Consider the following 27,500-nt stretch of genomic DNA (forward strand, 5'->3'; position numbering starts at 1 on the left):
TTGTGTTATATTCTTTAAAGTTCTGCTCATAATGATGTGATATTAGCAGCTTTACTTCAGGAGAGGCGGTGAAATGAAACCATGAAACCATGAAACCATGAAACTATGAAACCATGAAGCGATGCAGATACGATGATGGAACAAGTAGAGCAACATCCGATAAGTCAGTACACTCCGTCACATAAATACGTATATGAATGTATTTTAGGAAGAAGGCTTTCAATGTGCGAGATGGTACTGGCTAATATCTGGTGTTATGTATCAAACAGCCAGAGATCATCACTGAGTGAGAGGCTCAAGTCCCTCCTCTTACGCAACACGCAGCCGGTCCAGGTCCAGCCGGAACCGCCTCCATATAAACCACAGACCAGTAACCAGTAGCCAGACCAGTATCCACTGGCTTCAAAGGAAAGGTTTTACTAGCCGGGACCTCGTTGTGTTTTTATGGCATCAAATGAACCACAAACACATGTTTTCCTGCTCTGAAGCGTCCATAAAGCATCAGGAAAAGATTCATGTTCGGATATTAAAGCGGCTCATTGACACATTCCACACATTCCTACAAGCTCTCTCTTATTTCACGACCCATTATTATTATTAGTACTAGTAGTTTATTAGTAGTAGTATTCGGCATTATTTACTCTAGGATATTCTTATCATGAATTTTTCTTGTAATATTACAACTTTACTGTAGAAATATTAAATGTCCTCTTGTAAAATTGACTTTCTTCTAATAACATTATGACTTTTTTTGTGTAGTACACTAATAATTATAAATATAAGAATATTTTTTTCAAGTCAAATCAATTGATGTTAATCATAATGTTTAATCCACCTTATGACATTTTAAAGAGTCCGAGTTATATTATTCATTTTGAAGTTTAAAGTTTTTTCGTCTGTATTTTTTTATAAAAAATATGTATTATGCAATTTTTAAAGTCACCTGATAGGAGTTTAAATGTGACTTTTTAGTTTTAGTTTTTAGGTATTTTTCCTGTCTTCTAATATCTTCTAATGCAATGAAAGAAAAAGTACCAATCTACCAACACAAGTTATAAAAAATATATATATTGAAGTACAATCTGTCTCATCCTGACTAGTATCAGGCGTCTGACGTTCCTCCAGCAGGTCTAACGTACAATAACTCAATCTGCTTCCTCACCTGTCGCCGCGCTCCACTTCCTGCGGGTCGCTCTCTCTCTTCTCTGTTTCCTGCGTTTGGCTGCGGGCGGCTTCGGCGATCGGGTCCATCGGCACGTAGACGTCCTGCAGAGACGCCGCCGCGAGGCCGCTGGTCGTCATGTCGGACGCCCCGCTGCTCCTCTTAAAGGGGTCCGCCGAGGGGTCATTGAGGCGCCGTTCGTGCGGCGAGGTCAAAGGTGACGGGGTGGAGGGCAGCGGCCGGGCCGGAGCAGGACCAGGACCAGGACCGGGACCAGGACCAGGACCAGGCAGAGTCCGGTCCAGACTGGTCACGCTGAGGCTGGACAGTGCACTGAGCAGAGGGGAGTCTCGGACATGCTCTCCCGCCTTCCTCTGGCTCAGCCCCTCCTCCTCCTCTTCCTCCTCCTCCTCCCCTTTCTTCTTCTTCTTCTTCTTCTTCTTCTCCTTCAGCCCCCTGCAGCTCTTCTTCTGCGCCCGGCTGCGTGGCACGGTGCCCACATGCGTGTGCATCTGGCTGGAGCAGGCGTAGCCGGGGCTGCGGAGGCCGGACTGCATGTCGTCCACCGATCTGCCGCCGAGGCCGAGGCTCCCATCATGCTCTGGGGCCTTGATGCCGGTCTTCTCTGACGGGCGGCGGGCGGACAGATTGGTGAGGCTGCCGAACCATTTGAAACCTGGAGAGGAGAAGGACGTTAACGAGGGTCCACGGACGCATCGATACACCTGACAGACACACCTGTAGGTTTCTACAGATTTATATCAGTGACTCAGCTGAGATATTTCAGCCTCAATAGTGAATAAGTTGTCTCGCTTCAAATGAAACAGAGCAACATAACAGAGTAATGCAACAATGTAACGCAGCAACAGAACGCAGCAACGTAACGTAACAACGTAACGTAACAATGTAACGCAGCAACGTAATGCAACAACGTAACAACATAACGCAGCAACGTAACGAAACAACGTAACGCAGCAACGTAACGTAACAATGTAACGTAACAACGTAACGCAGCAACGTAATGCAACAACGTAACAACATAACGCAGCAACGTAACAACGTAACGTAACAACGTAACGTAACAACGTAACGCAGCAACGTGATGCAACAACGTAACGCAACAACGTAACGCAACAACGTAACGCAACAACGTAACGCAACAACGTAACGTAACAACGTAACGTAACAACGTAACGCAGCAACGTAATGCAACAACGTAACGTAACAACATAACGCAGCAACGTAACAACGTAACGTAACAACGTAACGCAACAACGTAACAACGTACCGCAGCAACGTACCGCAGCAACGTAACGTAACAACGTAACGCAACAACGTAACGCAACAACGTAACGCAACAACGTAACGCAACAACGTAACGCAACAACGTAACGTAATGCAACAACGTAACGCAACAACGTAACGTAACGCAACAACGTAACGCAACAACGTAACGTAACAACGTAATGCAACAACGTAACGCAACAACGTAACAACGTAATGCAACAACGTAACGCAACAACGTAACGTAACGCAACAACGTAACGCAACAACGTAACGCAACAACGTAACGCAACAACGTAACGCAGCAACGTAACGCAACAACATAGTGCAGCAACGTAACACAGCAACGTAACGCAGCAACGTAACGTAACAACGTAACGTAACAACGTAACGCAGCAACGTAATGCAACAACGTAACGTAACAACATAACGCAGCAACGTAACAACGTAACGTAACAACGTAACGTAACAACGTAACGCAACAACGTAACGTAACAACGTAACGTAACAACGTAACGCAGCAACGTAATGCAACAACGTAACGTAACAACATAACGCAGCAACGTAACAACGTAACGTAACAACGTAACGCAACAACGTAACAACGTACCGCAGCAACGTACCGCAGCAACGTAACGTAACAACGTAACGCAACAACGTAACGCAACAACGTAACGCAACAACGTAACGCAACAACGTAACGCAACAACGTAACGTAATGCAACAACGTAACGCAACAACGTAACGTAACGCAACAACGTAACGCAACAACGTAACGTAACAACGTAATGCAACAACGTAACGCAACAACGTAACAACGTAATGCAACAACGTAACGCAACAACGTAACGTAACGCAACAACGTAACGCAACAACGTAACGCAACAACGTAACGCAACAACGTAACGCAACAACGTAACGCAGCAACGTAACGCAACAACGTAACACAGCAACGTAACACAGCAACGTAACGCAGCAACGTAACGCAGCAACGTAGCGCAGCAACGCAACAACGGAACGCAGCACGACGATGTGACGCAACGACGCAACGCAAAGACGCAACGCAGCAACTACAACCTGTTGCTTATCGGCTGTTGAGAGTAGAACCTGACGTGGTGACATCATAACGTGAGATCTCTGCGTCTGGGACCAGCAGCTGCAAACATTTAGTTTTCACTTTGTCGTGTGAAACACAAAACAAATGTTTTCTTTGCCTCAGAGTCATCTGAGGAATGTTGTTGACCCCTCGAGTTGCTGAAACTCTCATCGTTTCTATTCTGAGCCGGAGACCCTCGAGCTGTCAGCGGCGCTCGGTTATGTTTCCGTCCCACAGGACCAACGAGAGTCCGTCATCTCCTCTAAACTAATGATGAGCACCAGAGAGGAGGAGCAGACATGACGGCTCTCATTCAATGTTTCTATACATCTTCAGAGTGAAACTATGAGAAAGAAAGTTTGAAAATAACACTATTTCTACAACAAAACAGAGCTACTTCATTTCCTTTTGACTGGTTCGTTGTGTAACGTGTCATTGACTCATCGTGAAGACTTCTTCTTCAACTCATGAACGGAGTGAATCAGCGGGGCGGAGGCCGTGTTCTGGATGGTCACGTTTGTATTTACGGTGGCTCAGAGTGGACAAACAACTGTGAGCTGTTGGGCAACATGAGGTTGTATTTATTGTTAAACATGCGAAAGATTTGGACAATAAATTCAGACATTTTGTGGAAAGAATCCAACGCAAAGTCTCAAATAAGATGGTTTTGGAGGTTTTTTTCACTTTCGATGGTGCAAGGCTAACAGTTTCCCTCTGCTTCTGGTCTTTGTGCTAAGCTAGGCTAAACACAAACTTGGATCTGTCAGAATCTTCTTAAGAAATGTAGCGTATACGTGATATACGTCACGATTATCTTTCCCAGTTATGATCCAGAGACATTGGTTTTGTCTCGTTAAAGACGTCGCCGAGTGTTTTCACAACGGATCACAGATGCGGCCGGTAAAACTCAAAGAACACAGCGATTTTGTTTCAAGCCCCCAGATGCATCATGGGTAAAATAGAGCTTTTAAAAAGGGAACAACGACGTGGTGAAGCGGCAGAAGAAGAGCGGCACAGTCGGCCCGTTGTCCATTCAGCGAGTACAAAGACACGACCTCTTCTACAATGAAGCAGACAACTGTTAGTGAACACACACACACACACACACACAGACACACACACACACACGCACACACACACACACACACACACACACACACACACACACACACACACACACACACACACACACAGTGTCAATAGATTACTGTCTTTTATAGGATTACACAAAACAAACTTTGTGTAATCTGTAAACTTCCAGAGTACATTTACTCAAATACTGTATTTAAGTATTAATGTACTTGTACTAAGTGTCGTAGGTATAAATATAAATATAGATATAGATATTATACTTAAAGTAATAATATAGCCATGTAAAGAAATACATTGTAACAAGTAAAAGTCCTGAATTTTACAAAAAAAGATATTTTCAACTCGATATTTTCAACTTTTTTAAGTAACAAAAGTACAAATACTTGTTCTGCGTAATATCTGCATGTCACTGATACATTATAATATATATTATTAGTATTAATGAAGCATTAATGTTGGGTCTCATTCAGATGTTTTCCTCCTTTGAAGTTGCATCTCTTTGAGCCTCAAACATGAAACCAAACGTTTATGAGGAACCGAACAGCTCACAGATACTGTGGTAGTTATGAGTATATGACTGTAGTACTGCGTTGTAACTGTGTATTTGTACAACAGTGCCGCTCTCTGGTTCCTGCCCGGAGACAACAGCTGTGAAGTATTTCACAAACCACAAATGATTCATCTTTAACCGAGTCGTGCTTAATTAAGAGTTTTAAAAAAAACAGCTGTCAAGTAAAAGTACAATATGTGAGTCTGTAGAAGTATACAGTAATAAAATGGAAATACTAACGTAAAGAAATACTAAAGTGAAGTACTGAACTAAACTAATCTAACTAAAGTAGTTAAAAATAGTAAAATATGAAATAACTTGTAATGAAGTTTCTTCACATTAGCGTACTGGTACTTTTGATTTATTACAAGTTCTTTTGTTTAAAATCCTCCTCAAGTTTTTTTTTACTTTAGTGAAGATACAAATAAATAAATATAAATTCTCTAAAATGAAAATCCACCATCTTATTTGACCTGCTGTTATGTGCAGCATGAATATAATCATGTATCTTGTAGTATTTTCTTTGCGTACCACGGAGACCACAAACATACATATTTAGATATTTATATGACTTCCCATGAATGATAATTTAGTGAAATATAAACCCCAAAACCACAAAGTGAAATGAACTCACTGAGTTTCCGCGTGTTCATGGTTCAGCCGCCGACTTCCTGATGAGCTCGCTCGCTTCTGCAGGAAGACGACACTTCCTGTTCCACGAGGTCCTGATGCAACCGGGGCTCTGGGCTCTGGGCTCTGGGCTCTGGGCTCTGGGCTCTGGGCTCTGGGCTCTGGGCTCTGGGCTCTGGGCTCTGGGCTCTGGGCTCTGGGCTCTGGGCTCTGGGCTCTGGGCTCTGGGCTCTGTGGCTTCTGGACTCAGAGTAATGAAACTTTTAAAAAAATGTGAAAATTTACCTGAATACTCTTTAATCTGACAGCGAAATATACTGAAATGATTCATTTATCAAACGTTTGCCCTCAAAGTACTGAAATATACTAAATACCTCAGTCTAGTCCTGGTTCTCTATAGACCTCAGTCTAGTCCTGGTCCTCTATAGTCCTCAGTGTAGTCCTGGTCCTTTATATACCTCAGTGTAGTCCTGGTCCTCTATAGACCTCAGTCTAGTCCTGGTCCTCTATAGACCTCAGTCTAGTCCAGGTCCTCTATAGACCTCAGTGTAGTCCTGGTCCTCTATAGACCTCAGTGTAGTCCTGGTCCTCTATAGACCTCAGTGTAGTCCTGGTTCTCTAAAGTCCTCAGTGTAGTCCTGGTCCTCTATAGACCTCAGTCTAGTCCTGGTCCTCTATAGTCTCAGTGTAGTCCTGGTCTTCTATAGTCTCAGTGTAGTCCTGGTCCTCTATAGTCTCAGTGTAGTCCTGGTCATCTATAGTCTCAGTGTAGTCCTGGTCCTCTATAGTCTCAGTGTAGTCCTGGTCTTCTATAGTCTCAGTGTAGTCCTGGTCCTCTATAGACCTCAGTCTAGTCCTGGTCCTCTATAGTCTCAGTGTAGTCCTGGTCCTCTATAGACCTCAGTCTAGTCCTGGTCCTCTATAGTCCTCAGTGTAGTCCTGGTCCTCTACAGACCTCAGTATAGTCCTGGTCCTCTATAGTCTCAGTGTAGTCCTGGTCCTCTGTAGACCTCAGTGTAGTCCTGGTCCTCTATAGACCTCAGTCTAGTCCTGGTCCTCTATAGTCTCAGTGTAGTCCTGGTCCTCTATAGTCTCAGTGTAGTCCTGGTCCTCTATAGACCTCAGTGTAGTCCTGGTCCTCTATAGTCTCAGTGTAGTCCTGGTCCTCTATAGACCTCAGTCTAGTCCTGGTCCTCTATAGTCTCAGTGTAGTCCTGGTCCTCTATAGTCCTCAGTGTAGTCCTGGTCCTCTATAGACCTCAGTCTAGTCCTGGTCCTCTATAGTCCTCAGTGTAGTCCTGGTCCTCTATAGTCCTCATGGTAAACAGTAACATTAGGTTTTCTAAAGGGACCCTGGTGTTTAGAGACACTACCTCTTTAGTCCACAGGGGGCGACAGAACCCACATTGACTAAAAGTTCCTCGTAGTACTTTTAAGTAAATAAATACCACATTACAAAAGGAAACGTTCTGTTTTTAAGTCTCTAAATCTGATATCAAATTCTACTCAAATGTATTTCTCACATATTCAATATGTCCGCCGGTTATTTCATCTTCATGACACAAAACATTTATAAACGCTAAAACTTGTTGTCGTCATTTATAAGATGAACGGATATCTTGTAATCCTGAAAGTGATCTGAAAACAGGAAACATGTTTTCATCACAGATTAAACATGGAGTTAACTTCCTGACACGTAGGAGTTTGAATACTTCCTCCAGTTCATTGTGAGAATATTTAAACATTTGTGTTTTAAAAAACTAAATCAGATTTTCTTGAGAGACAAAATAAAGATGGAGAGAAAATTCTATACTTTTCATGAAATCAGCATTTTTTCGAAAAAGCATTTACTACACAAAAACTAAACACAAGAACAATCTAACTTCCTGTTTCAGTTCCTAAATCATTGGGTGGAACTCAATATATTAAAACACGCAAGACAGGAAGTGACTGAACTGGTAGAGTGGATTATAATTTAATGTATTTGATTTTCAGTGAGCAAAACTAATTAAATTGAATTAGTTTTGTTTACTGAAAATCAACATGTAAAAATAAAATAAAAACTAAATTGGTTTGAAATAATCACCAGTTTGACTTTTAATTCAGAAGATTAGATAAGTCTCTCTATCTACTTATTTTAATGGCGGTTTAGTTTAACAATATATTATGTTAACCTCACAAGTCACTAAAGTACTCTTAAGTAAAAGTACTACGGTGTTAAAATACTCTGTTGCCATTAAAAGTCAAAAATGATCAGCATCAATACGTCAAGTACCAAAAGTAAAAGTACTCATTATACTGAATATTTTTATGATATTAATGTATTATAATTATTGATGCAGTAATATAATCATCACTTTAATGTGAAATGTTTAATTAGTATTCATTAAAGCCTAAACCAGGATTTAGTCCGTCCCCTTTAACAAGAATCCTTCTAATGGGTTGTTTTACTTTTCATATTTATGTGTTTTATTTATGTATTCTTTTTAATTACAAAGTGTACTGGGACCACGCTGCAAAGTGATTTAAATATAAAAAATGTATTATAAAAAATCTAATCTAATCTAATAAAACATCTTAATTAATTAATTTGGTTATTATATGTTTTTATCATTGATATCAATCTGCAAATATAATAACGTTATGAAATACATGTAGCGGATATAATATTATATATATATATATATATATATATATATATATATATTTATATATATATGGTATCTGAGAACTTTTCCTTCACAGCACAAACATCAAATATCTTGAGAAAATTGTAATATGTGTTTATTTATTTTAATAAATGATTATTAAAAGAAATATTTGACTCACTTGTTGACTGATTATAATCGTTTCGTCTACTAGGTGGCAGCAGATGTCCTGATAAACTAGAGCGAGAAAGAGAGAGAAAGAGAGAGAGAGAGTCAGGGTTGGAAGATATCAATATTTTATCTCTGTAAGTTTGTGGTATTTCTACTTTTTCTTTAATAAATTATTTGTTTGTAAACTGCTGAATCTGATCTAAGTGTGCAGCCTTCAGGAACGTAAACTGTTGAAATACATCCATCGGAAATGTTTCAGAGGAGAAGTAGAAAGTACTGCAGTACACTTTTAACATTTGTGTACTTTACTTCAAAGGTTAGGGAGATAAAACACATTTCGTTGTGCATTATTCTAGTTAAACATCACCTGCTTAGCTGTAAACTTAAATAAAACAATTTACAAACAGAAAAGAAGTACAAAAAGAGGAAAGAAAAGAAAGAAAAAATAGTCCGAAAAATAGTCCTTGGGGTGACAGAGTCAGTCAGTGGGGGACCTGGGCTCTGTTGATGAGCCCGACTGCTGACGGGGAAAAACTGTTGGTGTGGCGTGAGGTCTTGGTCCTGATGGACCTCAACGTCCTGCCAGAGGTTGAGGTTGTGAGGAAAAGACATAACGCTAACTATTGGTAGTTTGTTTACATTAGCAACGTTAGCACATTTAGCTAATGCCCTGAGCATAGTCCCTGCTGGATCTCTGTTATGTGTTTTGATGTGTAATCGAAACTTTCTTTCATTCACGCCCGGCACCAGGCACTGATTTGCGGGGGGTGGGCCTTACGTTGCTTTGGGGTTGGGGGGCACTTTTTTTTTTACAGCCTATGGTAGCATAGTAGTTCAACTTTTCACCTATAATCGAACTCCGGCACAAAAAGGTGACAGACGGTATTATTTAGAATCTCACAAGGTAGCAGGTAGCCTACCCAATAGAATTAGACATGAACCGTAGGCCTATGGCAATCAATCAACACAGCAATCAAGCAACACATAAGTCCAACAATATATTGTATTGAAAGATCAGCAGATAGCAGATTCAGCCACAACAAGACATTTAAAAAATAGGTCTAAAAAGGTCTAAAATTATTAGGCTAAAACATCCAGCAACAACATTAACAACAACAATAACGATAACAACACACTCAACAACAACACACTGTCCGGTGTTTGTCCGAAACAGAGCGGAGCGCAGCAACAACGAAAAGGGCCTACCAACAGCTAGCCTACAACAGAAATTAAGAAGACATTGCTTTGCAGAACATGTTCGTTCTGCAAAGCAATGAGTTCGAGAGCCGAGAACTCTCAGAAACTATACTAATACTATTATTTACAACCACAACATATTATTTCCAAAGAAAACACCACTCAAAAGGCAGTGAAAAGCCAGTCAAACTCTCTCCTCTGCTCTCTGCTGCTGCTCTGCCCTGCTCTCTTCCACCCCTCCCCCACAGACAAGCTCGCCACCGTTTTTCTATACCAATACCGTAATGGACCGCATGGCAATGGAAAGCTACGCTTCTTAGCGTTCAGAATCCCCTTTCGAATTTCGTTGATGGCGTAAATATTCGAGGAGTTACGGCAATCTAAGTTTTGCATCCTGTTTGCATGTTACCTCCTGTGACAGCTCCTGTCGCCGGCGACAGAGAGTTGCCCTTTTTTTTACGTGTGATAAGTGACTGACAGGCTTGTCCGTCCAGGGCGGCCCGCCCCCCCAAGGCCCGCCCATAGTGCCGGGTCTGCTTTCATTGAACTTAGTACTGACTAGTGGTAATTTATTTTACAGAGAGGATTCACAGCTGTCAGGGTCTAGTGGACAACATGCCGCTTCGCTACGCTGACGTGGAAGACTGACGAAGACCCTGACACTTTTTACCAGGTCCACAGCTCAGCTCCACACGTACACCTGTTGAGCTGTTACTGTATGAACTTAGTACTAACTAGTAGTCATTTATTTTACAGAGAGGATTCACCACAGCCATCCCCACCAGCCCCTGTCTGTTTTCTATTTTCTGAACATGTATATGTGTCGATATATTGTTTTAATGTATAATACATATTTTATTTGAAAAACAAAAGTTGTAATGGTCATTTTTTCCTTTGCACACACCCCATGAAGCTTTATCTGCAGAATGAAGTCATTTCTCAGTCCCATTTCTATTATTTTGGTGAAAGGTTTGACAGACCACATTTCTACTCAAAAAACAATAATACAAAATGTGGTTTTAGACATTTATTTACATGTATCTACCATTGTATCCATATATTTCATTGCTTTTGTGAACCTAAGACCTTTGGTAAACTATTTCTAGCTCCAAAACCGTTCAACCACCTGAGCAAAGTTATGTTTTCACAAGAGATATGAAGAATTTCCAAAAATCAAGATTCAGTTTTTCATCTTTGATATAATTTAAGAAATTATGTAAAATCGAGAAAATGACCTCAGGGCCCAGAACGTTAAGGTCTTCTTAAAGAGACACACACACTCTGCTCTAATACACTAGCATCCATAGAAACACACTTACTGGACATTAAAGCCATTAGTAAAATGATTGCTGCAGAACTTTGCATGAGCTGCACCTCAACAGTCAGCTCCTGACAGAGAGGAGCTCACACTGTTATGTTTTCCTTGTTTCACTTGATGTGATTGACCTGGCATTTTCCAGGTTTATTGTTGTATTCAAAATGTTCGTGTCAGAGTATGTTTGAGGAACTGGGTTTTTTTTATTTATTTTTTATTTTGCAGGGACAAATACAATCAACAGTAATCAACAGTAAAAATGTTTTTATGTTACATTTTCTGGTTAAGATTTTACATTCAAAACATATGATTTAATGCAACATACCGCTGATCTGTACTGGATTTTCACAGCATTAATATCTCATCAAACAATCATTGTCCATGTAAATATATCTTGTTGCCTTTGTTTGCACTGTTAGCGCTGTTAGCATCGTTATCTATTAGCATTGTTTGCGCTGTTAGCATACATTTTCATATTAGCACCTGAATAATGTTTTAAGACAGACTTGAAATAATAAATCAGACAGATCGTCAGAATCAAAACTGTAAATGGGAAGTAAAAATATCTGAAAGTCTATTTCTTTATATCTCAATGAAATATTGATTCAGCGAGTCTGGATAGGACTGCACGTGGGCGGCTGGAGGTGGTCACTGTCAAACCCAAGCTTCTACAAACCCGGAGAGACGGAGTTCAGACGATGGGGGTCTGGACTACCGGACAACCACAACGGAGTAGAAAACTGTGCAGTGATGTATTCACATGGGGAATGGGGCGACATCAGATGTAAATTTACCATCAAATCAGTTTGCTTCAATGTCAAAGGTGAGAATATTAAAGTTACTATGACACACTGCCATGTTGTGGTGGTTCTAGTGCCCCCTGTGGACTAAAGTGGTAGTGTTGGTTCTGGTGCTGAGGTCTATAGAGGACCAGGACTACACTGAGGTCTATAGAGGACCAGGACTACACTGAGGTCTATAGAGGACAAAGACTAGACTGAGGTCTATAGAGGACCAGGACTATACTGAGGTCTATAGAGGACCAGGACTACACTGAGGTCTATAGAGGACCAGGACTAGACTGAGACTGGTTCAGGACCAGTTAAAAGTTCCTCACAGTTACTTGAACTAGTCTTCAGCTACATGAATGTCATTTAAAGCAGATTAATGCTCATTCAGCCGGTTTGTATCATGTCTGTTGGAGTGAAAATATCTCTGATGCTTTTATGAATGTGGGCCTCAATGGACGCTGCATGTTCATATTCACACAGCTCCGTGTTGATCCACCTTCATGCTGAGATTCATTCAGAACAACAAACTGGTCTGCATCATGTAGTCTGTTGTGGTTCCTCTACTCAGCACTTCTCTCTGCTCTACTTTCAGGGCTCTAAGAGACATTTGTCTACATTAACACCACCATGGCGTGGGCTCAGGCCCAGAGCTACTGCAGACAACACCACACAGACCTGGCCATCGTGAGAAATATGGAGGAGAACCAGATTATACAGAATCTGATACCCTCAGGAGAAGGGCCTTTACAGAGATGGATGGAAGTGGTCTGATGGCGGTAACTCCTCATTTAGGAACTGGGAACCTAGTGAGCCTCTTGGTGTAGGATTGTGTGTCAGCAGATTTGACATTAACATTAACTGTAGCTGCTGTGGTGATCCGATCTTGAAATGGTTGAAATAATTACAATCCAGAGAATCGTAGCTTTCTAAGGTACTGCCGCAAAACACGGAGAATAACTAACGGCGCCATTTGGCCCACCGAGCTGCAAACACTTTTTTTTAATTTAGGTATTTTCCCCTTTCTTCTTCTTCTTCTTCTTCTTCTTCTTCTTCTTCTTCTTCTTCTTCTTCTTCTTCTTCTTCTTCTTCTTCTTCACTACGCTGAAGTGAATAAATGTCAAATCGCCGCACATGAATTAAACGCACGCTGTCGCTCTCCTGTCCACGTTTTGGCTCAAGTGATTCTGATGAAGGAGCATGGATCAGATCCCGATCCATGGCAGAGGGGTTGTGGAGTGAAAAGAGAATTATTCATTATCCATCCTGGTGCAGTCACTCCCCTCTTCATTACCCTGTCAGCTCCACCCAGGATCACTGTAGAAAACACTGCAGCCAGAATATGAACCCGGACCAGGTGGAGAGAGAGGATCGTTCACGGAGAGTTCCTCTCAGCCGCAGAATAAAGTGCTGTGATGTGAGTCTGGAGGGGCTTCATCAGGAGCAGAAGAAAAATAAGCGGAACAGGAAGATCACGGACACGGAACTGGTGCAAAAGGAAAGATGGTGACTGCTTTTAGTTGCTCTGGTGCGTGTGAATCCATAGCATGAACGCACGGGGGAATTAGCCCGCTAGCTAACGGAAAAAGAACCGCCACTGTGGGACGAGTTTCTGTTCACGAATCCACATAAAAAGACCAAAACCAGCGTGAGCCTCTTAATACTATTTTGACCTGTGGCTCTCAGCTCTGAAGATCCTAAAAAAAACACTACTCATGAATATGTATTTTCCCTTCTCAAACCGGTGGGCGCTGTAGCATTCAGCAAATGTTTCTCAAATAAGACAAAAACGGTGCATTTTGGGACTATTTCTAGTCGCGGATCAACACGAGCTTCGGTTTCCGCATCGATTACGTCTCTTTGTTTTGGTTTGAATGTTAGCACCAGGTGGTACCTTAGCTCCTCCCACATGGGGTTAAATGTCAGCACCAGGTGGAACCTTAGCTCCTCCCACATGGGGTTGAATGTTAGCACCAGGTGGTACCTTAGCTCCTCTCACATTCGGTTGAATGTTAGCACCAGGTGGTACCTTAGCTCCTCCCACATGCGGTTGAATGTTAGCACCAGGTGGTACCTTAGCTCCTCCCACATGCGGATAAATGTTTGCACCAGGTGGTACCTTAGCTCCTCCCACATGGGGTTGAATTTTAGCACCAGGTGGTACCTTAGCTCCTCCCACCATTGTGTGAATGGGTGAATGATGTCATGTAGTGTGAAAGCGTTTTGGTGGTCGGAAGACTATAAAAGCGCTTTATAAGTACAGGTTCATTTTACTTTATACCAGGATTAGTTTCCTCTTCTTAGCTAAATCTTGGAGACGTGGAACCATATTTCTGTGCAGATTTATCGTGACTGAGTGAATATTTTCAAAACGGCAGTATCGTATAGCGCGTGCGCGCGCTCGAAGACCTCGAAGGGTTAAAGCAACACATCCCCGCGTAGCGCCGCCACCGCAAACCGGGGAATCAAACGCAGCCGAGTTCTGTCATCCCCGTAGCGCCCGAACCCCGGAGCATTAATAAACGCCGCCGAGCATCATCTGGAATAACCACACAGAAACGTCAGCGTTAAAGCCGCTGGCCTCCTTTCCTCTTTATTTATTTTGTTACCGCATGCTCTGAAATATTGATGAGCCTCCCTTGTTTGCTGTCGCTGTCTCAGATATTTGTCTCTGACTGATGAACGTTACGGTTGAGACTATTTACTGGGAACAGAAAGCTGCAGTGCAGGCCCATCGCTCTTTTCCTCCGTGCCCACTTTGCTGCTTTTTATACGTCGTCTTTGTTGTTGTTTATCACCTTCTGGAGCTTCTGATAGAAACATGTTCCGCTGCTAATTTCATCCCCTTCTCCGCTTGCCGAGCACGTCGGCGGCTGTGATTCATCCACCGCTCTAAAGGGCTTCCAGGTAATTCCCAGGTGATGCTACCTGTCTTAACTACCGCCTGAAATAGAAAGTCTTATCGTCCAGAAGTAGGCTTCAGCGTCCCCGAGACGACGTGCTCTGTCTGCACTTTGCTTCCCTCAACGCGCCACTGAGAGGTTTCTCTCAGCAAACGCATCATAAATCTTGATTACTGCGATATGAAAGAGCAAATGCTGCAGATAACTGATCGGTCCATCACTGTGAGGGCCGACCGGTATCAACCAGGCTTTGTGTCGTCGGAAAGAAACGTTTTGTTTTTATTCCCAAAGGAGATGAGTCTCTCTCTCTCTCTTTCTATCTCTCTCTCTCTCTCTCTCTCTCTCTCTCTCCCCTCTCTCTCTCTCTCTCTCACACACACAGTCTCTCTCACACACTCTCTCTCTCTCTCTTTCTCTCTCACACACACACAGTCTCTCTCACACACACAGTCTCTCTCACACTCTCTCTCTCTCTCATATGGTGGCGCTAGAATTGTTAGGTTAATATAGTTCATCCTGAGATAGTAACATGAGTGATGAACAAATCATCATTCATAATCAAATATCAACAACTCAAAACTCATATATGTGAAAAGTCAGAAGCTTCGTCCTCCGTTCGCCATGATTCTGAATTTCTTGGTGATTTGTTTTCTTTTGTAAAGCTACAATAATTGTATATGTTGGAGTATATAATCATACTATATTACAAACACGCACTTGTGGCTTACGACCCTCAACGTCGGGGGAAAGATGGCCGACCGCCCAACCGGGCTAGAACCGAGAGCTCAGATGGAAGCTAAGCTAACCCAGCTATAGACCGGAGGCTACTCCACTACCCAGCATGCTCCTGGCTGTCCGATGCCCAAAATAAGACTCCATGGGAGGTCGGCGACTGTTTTCACAGAGATCTGGATCCATCGTCTCCGCTGGTCCGAGAGGAGCTGGACTCATGATGTTGACGGACACTATATTTCCTGAAGTCGAGCTTTTAACGTGAAGATTTTATCTGCCCGGAGAACTGTTGTTGTTGCTGCCGTTTACATTAATTATGACGCAAATTCAAAATAAACATACTTCTGTTCTTGTTTTGTGTTTTTCTTGCGTTGAAATCGGGCTACACCTGCATTCCGCTGTGCGTCCCCGCGTTGCGTAATGATACGTTTTTTCTGCCCCCTGGTGGCCGAATCGTGCCGCGCATCCGTCCACGTCGATTTCCTCCTGCTCTCCGTCCTCTCGGGCCGAGCGGCCTCGCCTCCTCCATCCTCGCCTCTTCCATCCTCGCCTCCTCCATCCTCGTCTCCTCCATTCGTCCGCCGTCTCGGCGAAGGCGCGGCAGACGGAAGATGGATGTGAGTGGCAGCGACGTGAGTGGCAGCGGCGTGCGTGACGCTGGCGGCGGAGAGAGACGGACGATGTGCGGCGAGCTGCTGCCGAGCTTCAGCTCCTAATTATAAACGAATAAAGCATTGGCGACGCTTTGATGATGAACGAGAGAACAACGCGCATTGATGAATCGATCGGGCATTCTTCAAACAGTTGAGAAACCAGAAAGCTGAAGAGTGTGTATATGTGTGTGTGTGTGTGTGTGTGTTCTTGTACTTCTGTCTTTGTGAGGTCCAGTGGTTGATTTCAGGCCTTTGCACAACGAGGGTGTTTTTTTTTTGTTGTGCGATGAATTTGCGCGTCATTATATTCTTTTAAACTGTTTTTGCATTGATTTATTCTGAGATTTCGCAACGTGAATAGAGGCGTCAACAAATCACGTTGTACTTGAAAACACACACAACATGGAGGCGCCGTAGTCCGAACCAAAAGGAAAAGCTTTATTATTCCTTTTTTACAGCGCAGTCCTTCTGTTCTTTCACAATAAAAGCCCGAGACATAGCTGCCTGTATGAATAGTTTTGATGCATTCATGTGCTGTGCCATTGGAGAGTGGAAAGGCTTTTACTTTGAAAATCTCCTGAGTTTGTTTTGTGACATTTTTGAAAGTGAGGACAACTTAGAAAAACGGAAATGAAGAAAAAAACTTCTTTGGAAAGTGGAAAGGAAGGATTTCTTCTTTTTTTACAGAAAAACAGAACATACGATTTTCGGACGGAGAAAAAGGATTTTGTTGAAACGCAAGGGAAGTTCATCAAAACGAGGTAATAATACCAAGCGGTTCTGACAAATAATGAATTAAGAAGACAATATAAAAAGAATATGAAGATATGCTAGAGTAGAATAAGACAGATAATTACGTTGCAGCGCAAAAGGGAATATGTGTGTCCTCCGTCAGTGTCCTCACAAGGATAGAAACACACAGACACGCGTGGGTGTTTGTTTGTGTCCACGTTTCTCTTTGTGCACGTACGGCAAACATATACGTGTGTGTGTGTGTGTGTGTGACTGCGGATTCTTCCGACCTTGGACGCTGACCGTTAAGCTGCTGGAAACAGGCAGCGGCTCATCAAATATTTACGGCTGCATCTCGTTCGGGCCTTCATGTGGTCTTTCTTCTCCCGGCCGCCGGCTGGAAGACAAGAACTCCCCACCAACACATGAAAGCACCGCTTACACCGCATCCCATAATGAGCCGTTACACACATTTTTTCGGGTTAAGACTTTGAACTTGAGGTCAACTTTTGGTGTGAAAATGAAAAACGAGAGATGTTTTTTTCTGGGCCTGGAATGAATGATTCCATCCATCCATCCATTATCAGCCGCTTATCCGGGGTCGGGTCGCGGTGGCAGCAGGTTCAGCAGGTTCAGCAGGCCGACCCAGGCTTCCCTCTCACCCGCAACATTTTCCAGCTCATTCTGGGGGACCCCGAGGCGTTCCAAGGCCAGCCGGGAGATATAATCCCTCCAGCGAGTCCTCGGTCTCCTACCAGTTGGGCGTGCCTGGAAAACCTCTAATGGGAGGCGTCCAGGAGGCATCCTGACTAGATGCCCGAACCACCTCAGCTGACTCCTTTCGACACGAAGAAGCAGCGACTCAACACCAAGCTCCCTCCTGATGTCCGAGCTCCTTACCCTATCTCTAAGGGTGAGCCCGGCCACCCTACGGAGTAAGCTCATTTCGGCCGCTTGTATCCGAGACCTTGTTCTTTCGGTCACGACCCAGAGTTCGTGACCATAGGTGAGGGTTGGAACGTAGACCGACCCGTAAATGGAGAGCTTCGCCTTCCGGCTCAGCTCCTCTTCACCAGGACGGACCGGTACAGCGCCTGTTTTACTGCTGCAGCCGCACCGATCCGCCTGTCGATCTCCCGCTCCACCTTACCCTCACTCGTAAACAAGACCCCGAGATACTTCAACTCCTTCGCTTGGGGTAGGCAGTTTGTCCCCACCTGGAGGGAGCAATCCACCGGTTTCCGGCAGAGCACCATGGCCTCAGATTTGGAGGCGCTAACTCTCATCCCTGCCGCTTCACACTCGGCTGCAAAACGCCCCAGTGAATGCTGGAGGTCACAGTCCGAGGAGGCAAACAGGACCACATCATCCACGAACAGCAGAGAGGCGATCCCGAGACTCCCGAACCGGATCCTCTCCGCCCCCTGGCTGCTCCTAGATATCCTGTCCATGAAGGTCACGAACAGGACCGGTGATAAAGGGCAGCCCTGGCGGAGGCCAACACCCACCGGGAACGTGTCTGACTTATTACCGAGGATACGAACACAGCTCCTACTGCAGTACAGAGACCGGATGGCCCGTGCCAACGGGTCCAGCACCCCATACTCCCGCAGCACCCCCCACAAAGACCCCCGAGGGACCCGGTCGAAAGCCTTCTTCAGGTCTACAAAGCACATGTAGACTGGTTGGGCAAACTCCCAGGATCCCTCCAGTAGTCTTGCGAGGGTAAAGAGCTGGTCCACTGTTCCACGACCGGGACGGAATCCGCACTGCTCGTCTTGAATCTGAGGTTCGACAAGCGGTCGGAGCCTCCCTTTCAGCACCCTGGCATAAGCTTTTCCCGGGAGGCTGAGCAGTGTGATGCCACGATAGTTTGAGCACACTCTCCGGTCTTCTTGAAGATGGGAACCACCACCCCGGTCTGCAAGTCCATGGGCACTGTTTTGGGTTTTAATCTATGAAATGTACGCCCTTTTTTAAATAAAATGGCTTTGAACACATTTTAGTACTGACGTTCATGTTCCTCAGAGGATGAACCCGACCAGGCAAGTGATCACCGGACTTTTCCCTTAGCCTCATCATCAGGTCAACATTTCTGTCTTTTGGTTGATGGTAAGAAACCTGCAGTATCATGATATTCTACTATACTATATCATGTTATCATGCTAACATGCTGAGCTAAGGCGATTGTTGTTTATTATTTCCCTCCACTCAGATGACATGGGTTCAGATTGCCTCAAAACAACACTGAAAAATATGATTATTCTCATTTATTTTATATTATTCTCTCGCCTTATTTTCAATACATTTTATCGCCCTACGGTCAAAAATCCTTTTCCAAAGCCCTCTCCACAATGTCAGGATTATAAATATTTTAATTTATCAAATCCAGCATTGTTCCATTAATGTTTAATTCTTGGAACGTGTAAAAATGTTTTACAGTTCTCGTTGTTTAAATTATATACTGAGAGTGTTGGAGCAAAGATCTCTACCACCTTATTTTAAACTTCATGTAATTAATGAATTACGCCCGGCGCAGTTTGTTTTTGTCAAACTGCAGCAGAGTTCGGGGCATAATTTAGGAGTCAGGGTTATTCATCATCTGCTGATTTGAGCAAAGCCAACTCTTTGCAATGGAATTACACCTGATAACTTATCCTCTATAGATTTAGGAGGAAAATAAATATTGGTCGTCCCGAAGGACTAAAAAAATTAATCATGTGTTCGACAACGAATTGTAGAAAAATGCAATGTGTTTGCTATTTTTTAAGTATTGTGAGTTGCAATTCTTTTCCTTTACTTTGTTCTCAAAAGAAATGAGCAGCTTTGTCCTTCCTGGACTAACACTGGGAGCTGTGGTTGTACTGGGCATCTCCCAGTGCTCATGCTCCACCTTCACTGGAGGATTAAAGTGTGAAAAACAACATGTGTGTTCCTCTTCCATCGGCTCGACTCCCACACAGCCGGTCTGCCAATGTGTTGACGTCCCAATATGGAGGCGTTGTCGTCATCTCGGGGGGTTTCGGCAGATTAGAGTCAACCTGAGTTTGGAGGATAAAAGCGGCTTCAAACAGACGGTTTGGGATGTTTTAAACCCAAAACAACCGAGGGGATAAAAGAGGAGGAGGATCCGACGCTGACGAGTCCAGGTTTGTCCGGACATATCTTTTACTTTTAGTTTGAACGTTTTTTTAGCAAAACTTTGGATGTTCGTGAAAAAAATCCAGACATTCATGGTCCCCAGAGGACTTAGTTTTCTTAGTATGAGCCCATTCTGACGATGCTAATGTTACCATGCTAATGTTAGCATGCTAATTTTAGCATGCTAACATATCGCTAGACATTGTTGAATCTTGAAAAACACTGTTTCAGGATGAAAAAAGGTAATATATATATACAATGGCACATAATGCGGTTTTCTTTTTCCCTTCCTGTGTCGAGCTTCATCAGGAGGGAATCGTGTGTTTGAGCTGTGTCGCCTACCAGGGATCTGACCTCCTCTGTGATCCCTCACCGGCTTCCCACCAGCTAACAAAGACAATTGTGTGTGTTGGAAAGCGCATCGAAGGCTGTAAACACCGCCGCCAGAAACCGAGACAAAGGGAGACGCTTATTCTATTCTCCATAAATCGGAAATGAATGCTGGATTTTTCATGTACCCCTTTGCACCTTTTTCTTTCTGCATTGGTGTAGCTTTATCGAGCCCTGGAATGGAGAAAGAACACGACAAAATAAACACATTTGCAACTTCACACGCGCTGTCACGGCACCACTGCTTTTATTCTGTACAATGTACAGTAAACACAGAACGTCAGCGCCTATAATCATATTCATTGATTATTAGGAGCACAGTCGGAGGCCTGAAGACCAGCAGGAGTCTGTTTTCCCACCAGCTTGTTGATTTATTTCACCGCTGTGCTCGGCTGTTTCTTCTTCTTCTTCTTTTTATTTTTTCTCCGCTCTGATCCCTTGGTTGTGATTCAGCGGCGGAGGTGAAGGGCAGATGGAGGCGCCGTACAGATCCGCGGTGAGGAGAAACAGAGGAAGAGCCTCCCTCGAGTGAAAGGAGTGATTAACAGCAAGGGTGAAGGTGACTCCGGCAACAAGAAGGAGGGAGAGGAAAGTGTGAACGTGTGAAAAGGAAAGGAAGGCAGATGATGGGGGTGATTACGCTGAGGTGTTGATGTATATATATATATATATATATATATATATATATATATATATATATATATATATATATATATATATATATATATATATATGAGCAGGAATGAGGATACAAGCAGAGCTTTAGAAGATGGAGAACATCAGTCAGGTAAAATAAATATACAGATCAACAAACTGAATTATTTCAACATTTCTGAGAGGATTCATCCAGTCATCTTTAGTTTTAAAGCATTAATGTTTTATTGCATGGAACTAAATATTCAGATGATCCGTAACTGACGAATGCCACACGTCCTCCTCGTTAAACGATACATATATTAGCAGATAGTGACAGTGAAGTAATTTGCCTAATTGGGGGCACGACTGTCGATCAATCACAGGATACGGCAAAGAATGATGAGCAGAGGAACGTGGCCCATTTGAGTGTTTTACTACAATTTATATTATTGGCATGGATGGATGACTGAACGGGCCACAGGCAGCAAAAAACTAGAAAGACACTCAAAACGACCACACATAACCAAAATTGCTACAAAGATGCTCAACAACTTCAAAGAGACTCAAAAAAACACAAAGAGACACAAAATAACTACACAGAGACTCACATGTACTTCACTCAAAACTACCACAAAAACGACCACAAAGAGACTTAAAACGACCTCAAAATGCCACAAAGCAATGACAATGACACAACGACTACAAAGAGACACAAAGTAACCACAAAGAGACGCAAAATTACTACAAAGACACTCTCAACAACTTCAAAGAGACTCAAAATGACCACCAAGAGACACAAAATAACTACACAGATACTCACAATTACCTTTAAAGCCCCGAATGGACCTATATAGGTCCTTTTTTTAAATTTTAATTAAACTGTGTAAAGCATTACAATAATCATGAACAAATATATTGATGTTACACATCAAATTAAACAAGAGCACCTGGGCTACAATAATTAGTCAGCCATTTTAACACAACTCAAACACCAACTAAAATAATTATTAAAATAAAATAGTTATAATTTTGTCACGAGTCAGCCCACTCTGCATGTTTCCGGAACTAGCAACCCGTAGCTTGGTGCTATCAGAAAAAGACAAATAGCAAAAAGCAAGACAATTCCACACAGATTCCAAATCTATTCACCAAATCCCTCTGCTGCAAAGCATCACCGAGATACGAACCAAAGAACACAGCAACATAAATCGCTGAGCCAGCACATTTTGAAATTTTATTTTTTTTTGTTGAAAAAATGCATTTCCCCCAGTAAATCCACACTGATACAAGTTTATTGAACACCAAAAGTCATATGAAAGAGAAATATTTAATTTATATAAGGTTTGCTACATGAAAAAATTCAAATGTCACAGATGCACGAAAATATGCGCAAATGTGCCGAAATGCAAATTTTGGAAACCTCGCCTGAATTCTCTCTGTACTTTACCCAATCTGACTTTGTTCTGCTTCACTTTTTCAAGTGAAAACAGTGCAGAGAGACTGTTCACATATTGTGCTATGATTTGGGAGAGCCTCAGGGCTTCTTCTTCTTCTTCTTCTTCTTCTTCTTCTTCTTCTTCTTCTTCTTCTTCTTCTTCTTCTTCTTCTTCTTCTTCTTCTTCTTAGTGAAGCATCATTTCAAGGAGATAATCATCCTGAAAGTGCTTTTTTCTATAGGCGGACCTGGAACTTCTATTTGTTCTGTGTTTCAATCTTTATTTACTCTTAGCCAGCAACATATATACTAATATTTACACATCTGACCAAAAGCTCACAAGGGTTGCCTTTATTATGACACCAGAATTATTCAAATAGCCCTTGTGGTTGCAGAGATACACCCTTTTTAGTTTGGGTATGCTATTTCGAGCTAAATCCTAAAACATGCCTTGGAGCTTTAAAGGTTAAAAGACACTCAAAACTACGACAAAAACAACCACAAAGAGACACAACAGAACTACAAAGACACAAAACGACCACAAATAGGCCAAATTATTACAAAGAGACACAAAATAACTACAAAAAGACACAAAATGACCACAATTAAACAAAATGAGTACAAAGAAACTCACAACTACTTAAAATAGATTTTAAACTACCATAAAGAGACACAAAATCACCAACAAAATACTTCAAAGAGATTTAAAACGACCACAGCATTTCGTTATCGCACTACATGTGTGTAGCATTTTGTTATCGCACTACATGTGTGTAGCATTTCGTTATCGCGCTACATGTGTGTAGCATTTCGTTATCGCACTACATGTGTGTAGCATTTCGTTATCGCACTACATGTGTGTAGCATTTCGTTATCGCGCTACATGTGTGTAGCATTTCGTTATCGCGCTACATGTGTGTAGCATTTCGTTATCGCACTACATGTGCACAGCTAAAGTCCTCGTTCCTGAAGAGTTCCTACTGAAGAGTTCCTGCTGCAGCTCATGTGACACTTCACAGTGAATCAGAATTAAACCTGCGCCGCCATGTTCGTCCTTTGGCTTCTGCAGGAATTATCTCTGGAGAAGTCAAAGGTGGGAAATAATTAACTGCAAGCGATGATTCAAAAGAGTAAACGGTGAGTTTGAGGGAGCAAATGAAAGCCAAATCTCCCGGGGCTTTATAGAGAGGTAGGCGATGGAGGAATACCATGTTGGCTCTTTGCAGCTGGATATAAAAAATGTATCCCGACTCTTTGCAATCATCAAATGAAATGAAAGTCTAATTTGCATTTGAATTATGAGGATTATAAATCCATTAACTCTGTCTTTTGTTTGTCTTCCGTTCATAAACTCGCTTGTACGTTAACAAAGTGTCTGCAGCTGACACGTAGCTTGACATTGTATAAACGGCTCGTTCAAGTGTTCAGTAAAGACGTCGGCTATTCCAGCGCTTCAATGGAGTCGATCCACAAAGCCGGCTTCTCTTGATCCTCCATGAACGGCTCGGTGGTTATTGAGCGTGGAGGCTTGAGTCAGAAGCATCGACAAAAGCTTCTATAGCTATATATATATATATATATATATATTCTATACCAGCAATATGAACGCATCAGCAGAATAAGTATGAAGTATGAAGTTAAACCTAACTATTTCACGATCTTTTACTAAACCTAACTAAGTACTTCACTATCTTTTCCTCAACCTAACTACGTATTTCACGATCTTTTGCTAAACCTAACTAAGTACTTCACAATCTTTTCCTCAACCTAACTACGTATTTCACGATCTTTTACTAAACCTAACTAAGTATTTCACAATCTTTTCCTAAACCTAACTACGTATTTCACGATCTTTTACTAAACCTAACTAAGTACTTCACGATCTTTTACTAAACCTAGCTAAGTACTTCACGATCTTTTACTGAACCTAACTAAGTACTTCACGATCTTTTACTGAACCTAACTAAGTATTTCACGATCTTTTACTAAACCTAAGTACTTCACGATCTTTTCCTCAACCTAACTACGTATTTCACGATCTTTTACTAAACCTAACTAAGTACTTCACGATCTTTTCCTCAACCTAACTATGCATTTCATGATCTTTTCCAAAACCTAACTATGTACTTCACGATCTTTTCCTATTTACGATCTTTTTCTCAACCTAACTAAGTACTTCACAATCTTTTCCTAAACCTAACTACGTATTTCATGATATTTTCCTATTTATGATCTTTTCCGAAATCTAACTACGTATTTCACGATCTTTTCCTATTTACGATCTTTTCAGAAACCTAACTACGTATTTCACGATCTTCTCCTAAACCTAACTAAGTATTTCACGATCTTTTCCTATTCACAATCTTTTCCTAAACCTAACTATGTATTTTACGATCTTTTCCGAAACCCAATAACGTATTTCACGATCTTTTCTTATTTATGATCTTTTCCTAAACCTAACTACGCATTTCACAATCTTTTCCTAAACCTAACTAGGTATTTCACGATCTTTTCCTATTTATGATCTTTTCCTAAACCTAACTACGTATGTCACGGCCATTTACTAAACCTACCTAACTATATATATATATATATATATATATATATATATATATATATATATATATATATATATATATATATATATAGTTTATATGTATATATATATATATATATAATATATATATAGTTTATATATTTTGTAATAGTTCTGGTCATTCTTAAAGGGTAGTAGAGTCCGTAGTAGTAGTAGTAGTAGTAGTAGTAGTAGTAGTAGTAGTAGGAGGAGTAAGAGTAGGAGTAGTAGCACATAGAGTTAGTAGTAGAGTCAGTACTAGTAGAGTCAGTAGTACTTTACTCTTTCATTCCTAAATATATTCTGAGGGTTTATGCAGAGGGGTTTGTTCACACAGCATTCAAAACCTCATTCATACCACAATTATTAACAAAAACAGTATTGTTTTGGATGGCTGTCAACAGTGTTTTCTTATTTATGAAGTGATACAAAGAGATATAATAAACTCCCTTTGTTTGGTGTTTGTTGCAGCACATTGAATAAAAGAAGCCACAAATACACGGTGTGTATAGTTTTCATGTAAGAATAGATTATCAGTCGCTTATCTCTCCCACTGATGATAATTAAGGGCACACGTCTAATCGCTACCTGCAGCATTAACATCAATAAAAATAAATAAACGACTGAATTAATTTGCCGTAAACAAAGGAGACCTTAACTGACAACTCTGTGGCCCGTTGGGCACAGATTAGACGATCTAATTCCCATGAAACTCTAACAAGAATTAACTTTAACACAGGCAAACTTTTATTATTAACATTTTTGTTGAATATTATGGTTTGATTGAGGACAGAGTGGACGGACTGTAATCAGCATTCACAAAGAGTTGAACCAAACTTTAGCAATTTCGACGGCGCCATCTTGGATTACAGCAGTCGCCATGCTGTTGTTTTTTGCAACCAGTGAACAGGAAGTGACCAATTCTGGTGATGTAGAGACCTGTCAATCACCTTGTAGCCCCGCCCCTAAAGAGTCCCCTGCTTTATGGTCTGTTCGACTCTAGATGACCATAATTTACTAAATGAACATCATGCTGTATTGAAGAAGACTTGAAACTAGAGATTGAGACATAAACTCATGTTTACAATGTTTACTGAGGGAATAAATCAAGAGAGAAGAGTATATTTGCTGACACCAAACAACATTGCAATGTAAATATTTCAATATGCGCATCCTGGACTCGACTGACTTACTTAACTTACTTACTGATACGACCCGAGCTGCTGAACGGACCAATAAATGTTCATGTATTATTAACATGGAGCATTGGGCGAGTAGGAGCAGCTTCATCTGTTGCTGACTCTTCAAGAAGAACCATCAATGTGTAACGTGAGAGAGGTAGAAGTAGAGTCATTTATATAGACTTCTATACAACCAGAGGAGTCACCCCCTGGTGGTCAGGAGAGAGAATGCAGCTTTAACACATGAAGCATAGACTTCTATACAACCAGAGGAGTCACCCCCTGGTGGTCAGGAGAGAGAATGCAGCTTTAACACATGAAGCATAGACTTCTATACAACCAGAGGAGTCACCCCCTGGTGGTCAGGAGAGATAATGCAGCTTTAACACATGAAGCATCAGCTTCACTCTTCAGAACCGCTTATTACACAATATGTAACCCTCGATCCAAATCAAAGCTACATTATGATTGGCCAGTCTGCAATCGGAGGTGGGCGGGACTTAGCGAAGGGACATTTTGCAGCCACAGTTTTTCTTCCACACCTCCTCAGGATCGTAATAATAAGTGTGAAACCACACCAGAGAGGCAGAATGTGAAAACCACAGAATAAAAAACTGTGTGTGTGTGTGTGTGTGTGTGTGTGTGTGTGTGTGTGTGTGTGTGTGTGTGTGTGTGTGTGTGTGTGTGTGTGAGTATGAAAACAGGCTGGAGGGCTGCTGCAGAGAGGCAGCCTCTCTATCACTCTCTATCTCACTCTCCAGTCCCACCTGCTGCTAAGTGACGCAGACACAGCTCACACACACACACACACACACACACACACACACACACACACACTCACACACACGCACACACACGCACATGCACACGCCCTTGTAACCCAGCACTTTGCTGATGCAGCTGAACAACAAGCCGGTGTCTCTCCGTCTGAAATGTGTGTGTGTGTGTGTGTGTGTGTGTGTGTGTGTGTGTGTGTGTGTGTTTGTGTGTGTGTGTGTGTGTGTGTGTGTGTGTGTGTGTGTGTGTGTGCACGAGTTTGAATGTGAGAAAAACGTTTTTTTGTTTTCTTTAAGCTTTCACGTGCGTAAATTAATCAATGAATCAATTAATTTATTAATTAATCAATTAATCAACACGTTGATGCTTGTGCTGACATTTGAGTCTCGAGCCGGTGTGGATGAAGCCGCTG

General features: G+C 42.0%; 1 protein-coding gene across 1 annotated transcript in view; it reads right to left on the reverse strand.

Annotated features, from left to right (window-relative positions):
* Positions 1 to 10,353, reverse strand: part of LOC306740144 (SH2 domain-containing protein 3C-like) — a gene marked incomplete at its 5' end in the record, with an annotated part of 31,460 nt that extends 21,107 nt beyond the window's left edge. The window contains 3 exons of the mRNA XM_079222251.1: positions 1,163 to 1,838; positions 5,853 to 6,054; positions 10,309 to 10,353. Of these exons, the coding sequence (XP_079078377.1) occupies positions 1,163 to 1,838; positions 5,853 to 6,054; positions 10,309 to 10,353 (923 nt within the window). The remainder of the gene's footprint in view (positions 1 to 1,162; positions 1,839 to 5,852; positions 6,055 to 10,308) is intronic.
* Between the last annotated feature and the right edge of the window lie 17,147 nt (positions 10,354 to 27,500).

The sequence above is a fragment of the Taurulus bubalis genome (assembly GCF_910589615.1).
Source record: "Taurulus bubalis genome assembly, chromosome: 8".
Taxonomy (NCBI): domain Eukaryota; kingdom Metazoa; phylum Chordata; class Actinopteri; order Perciformes; family Cottidae; genus Taurulus; species Taurulus bubalis.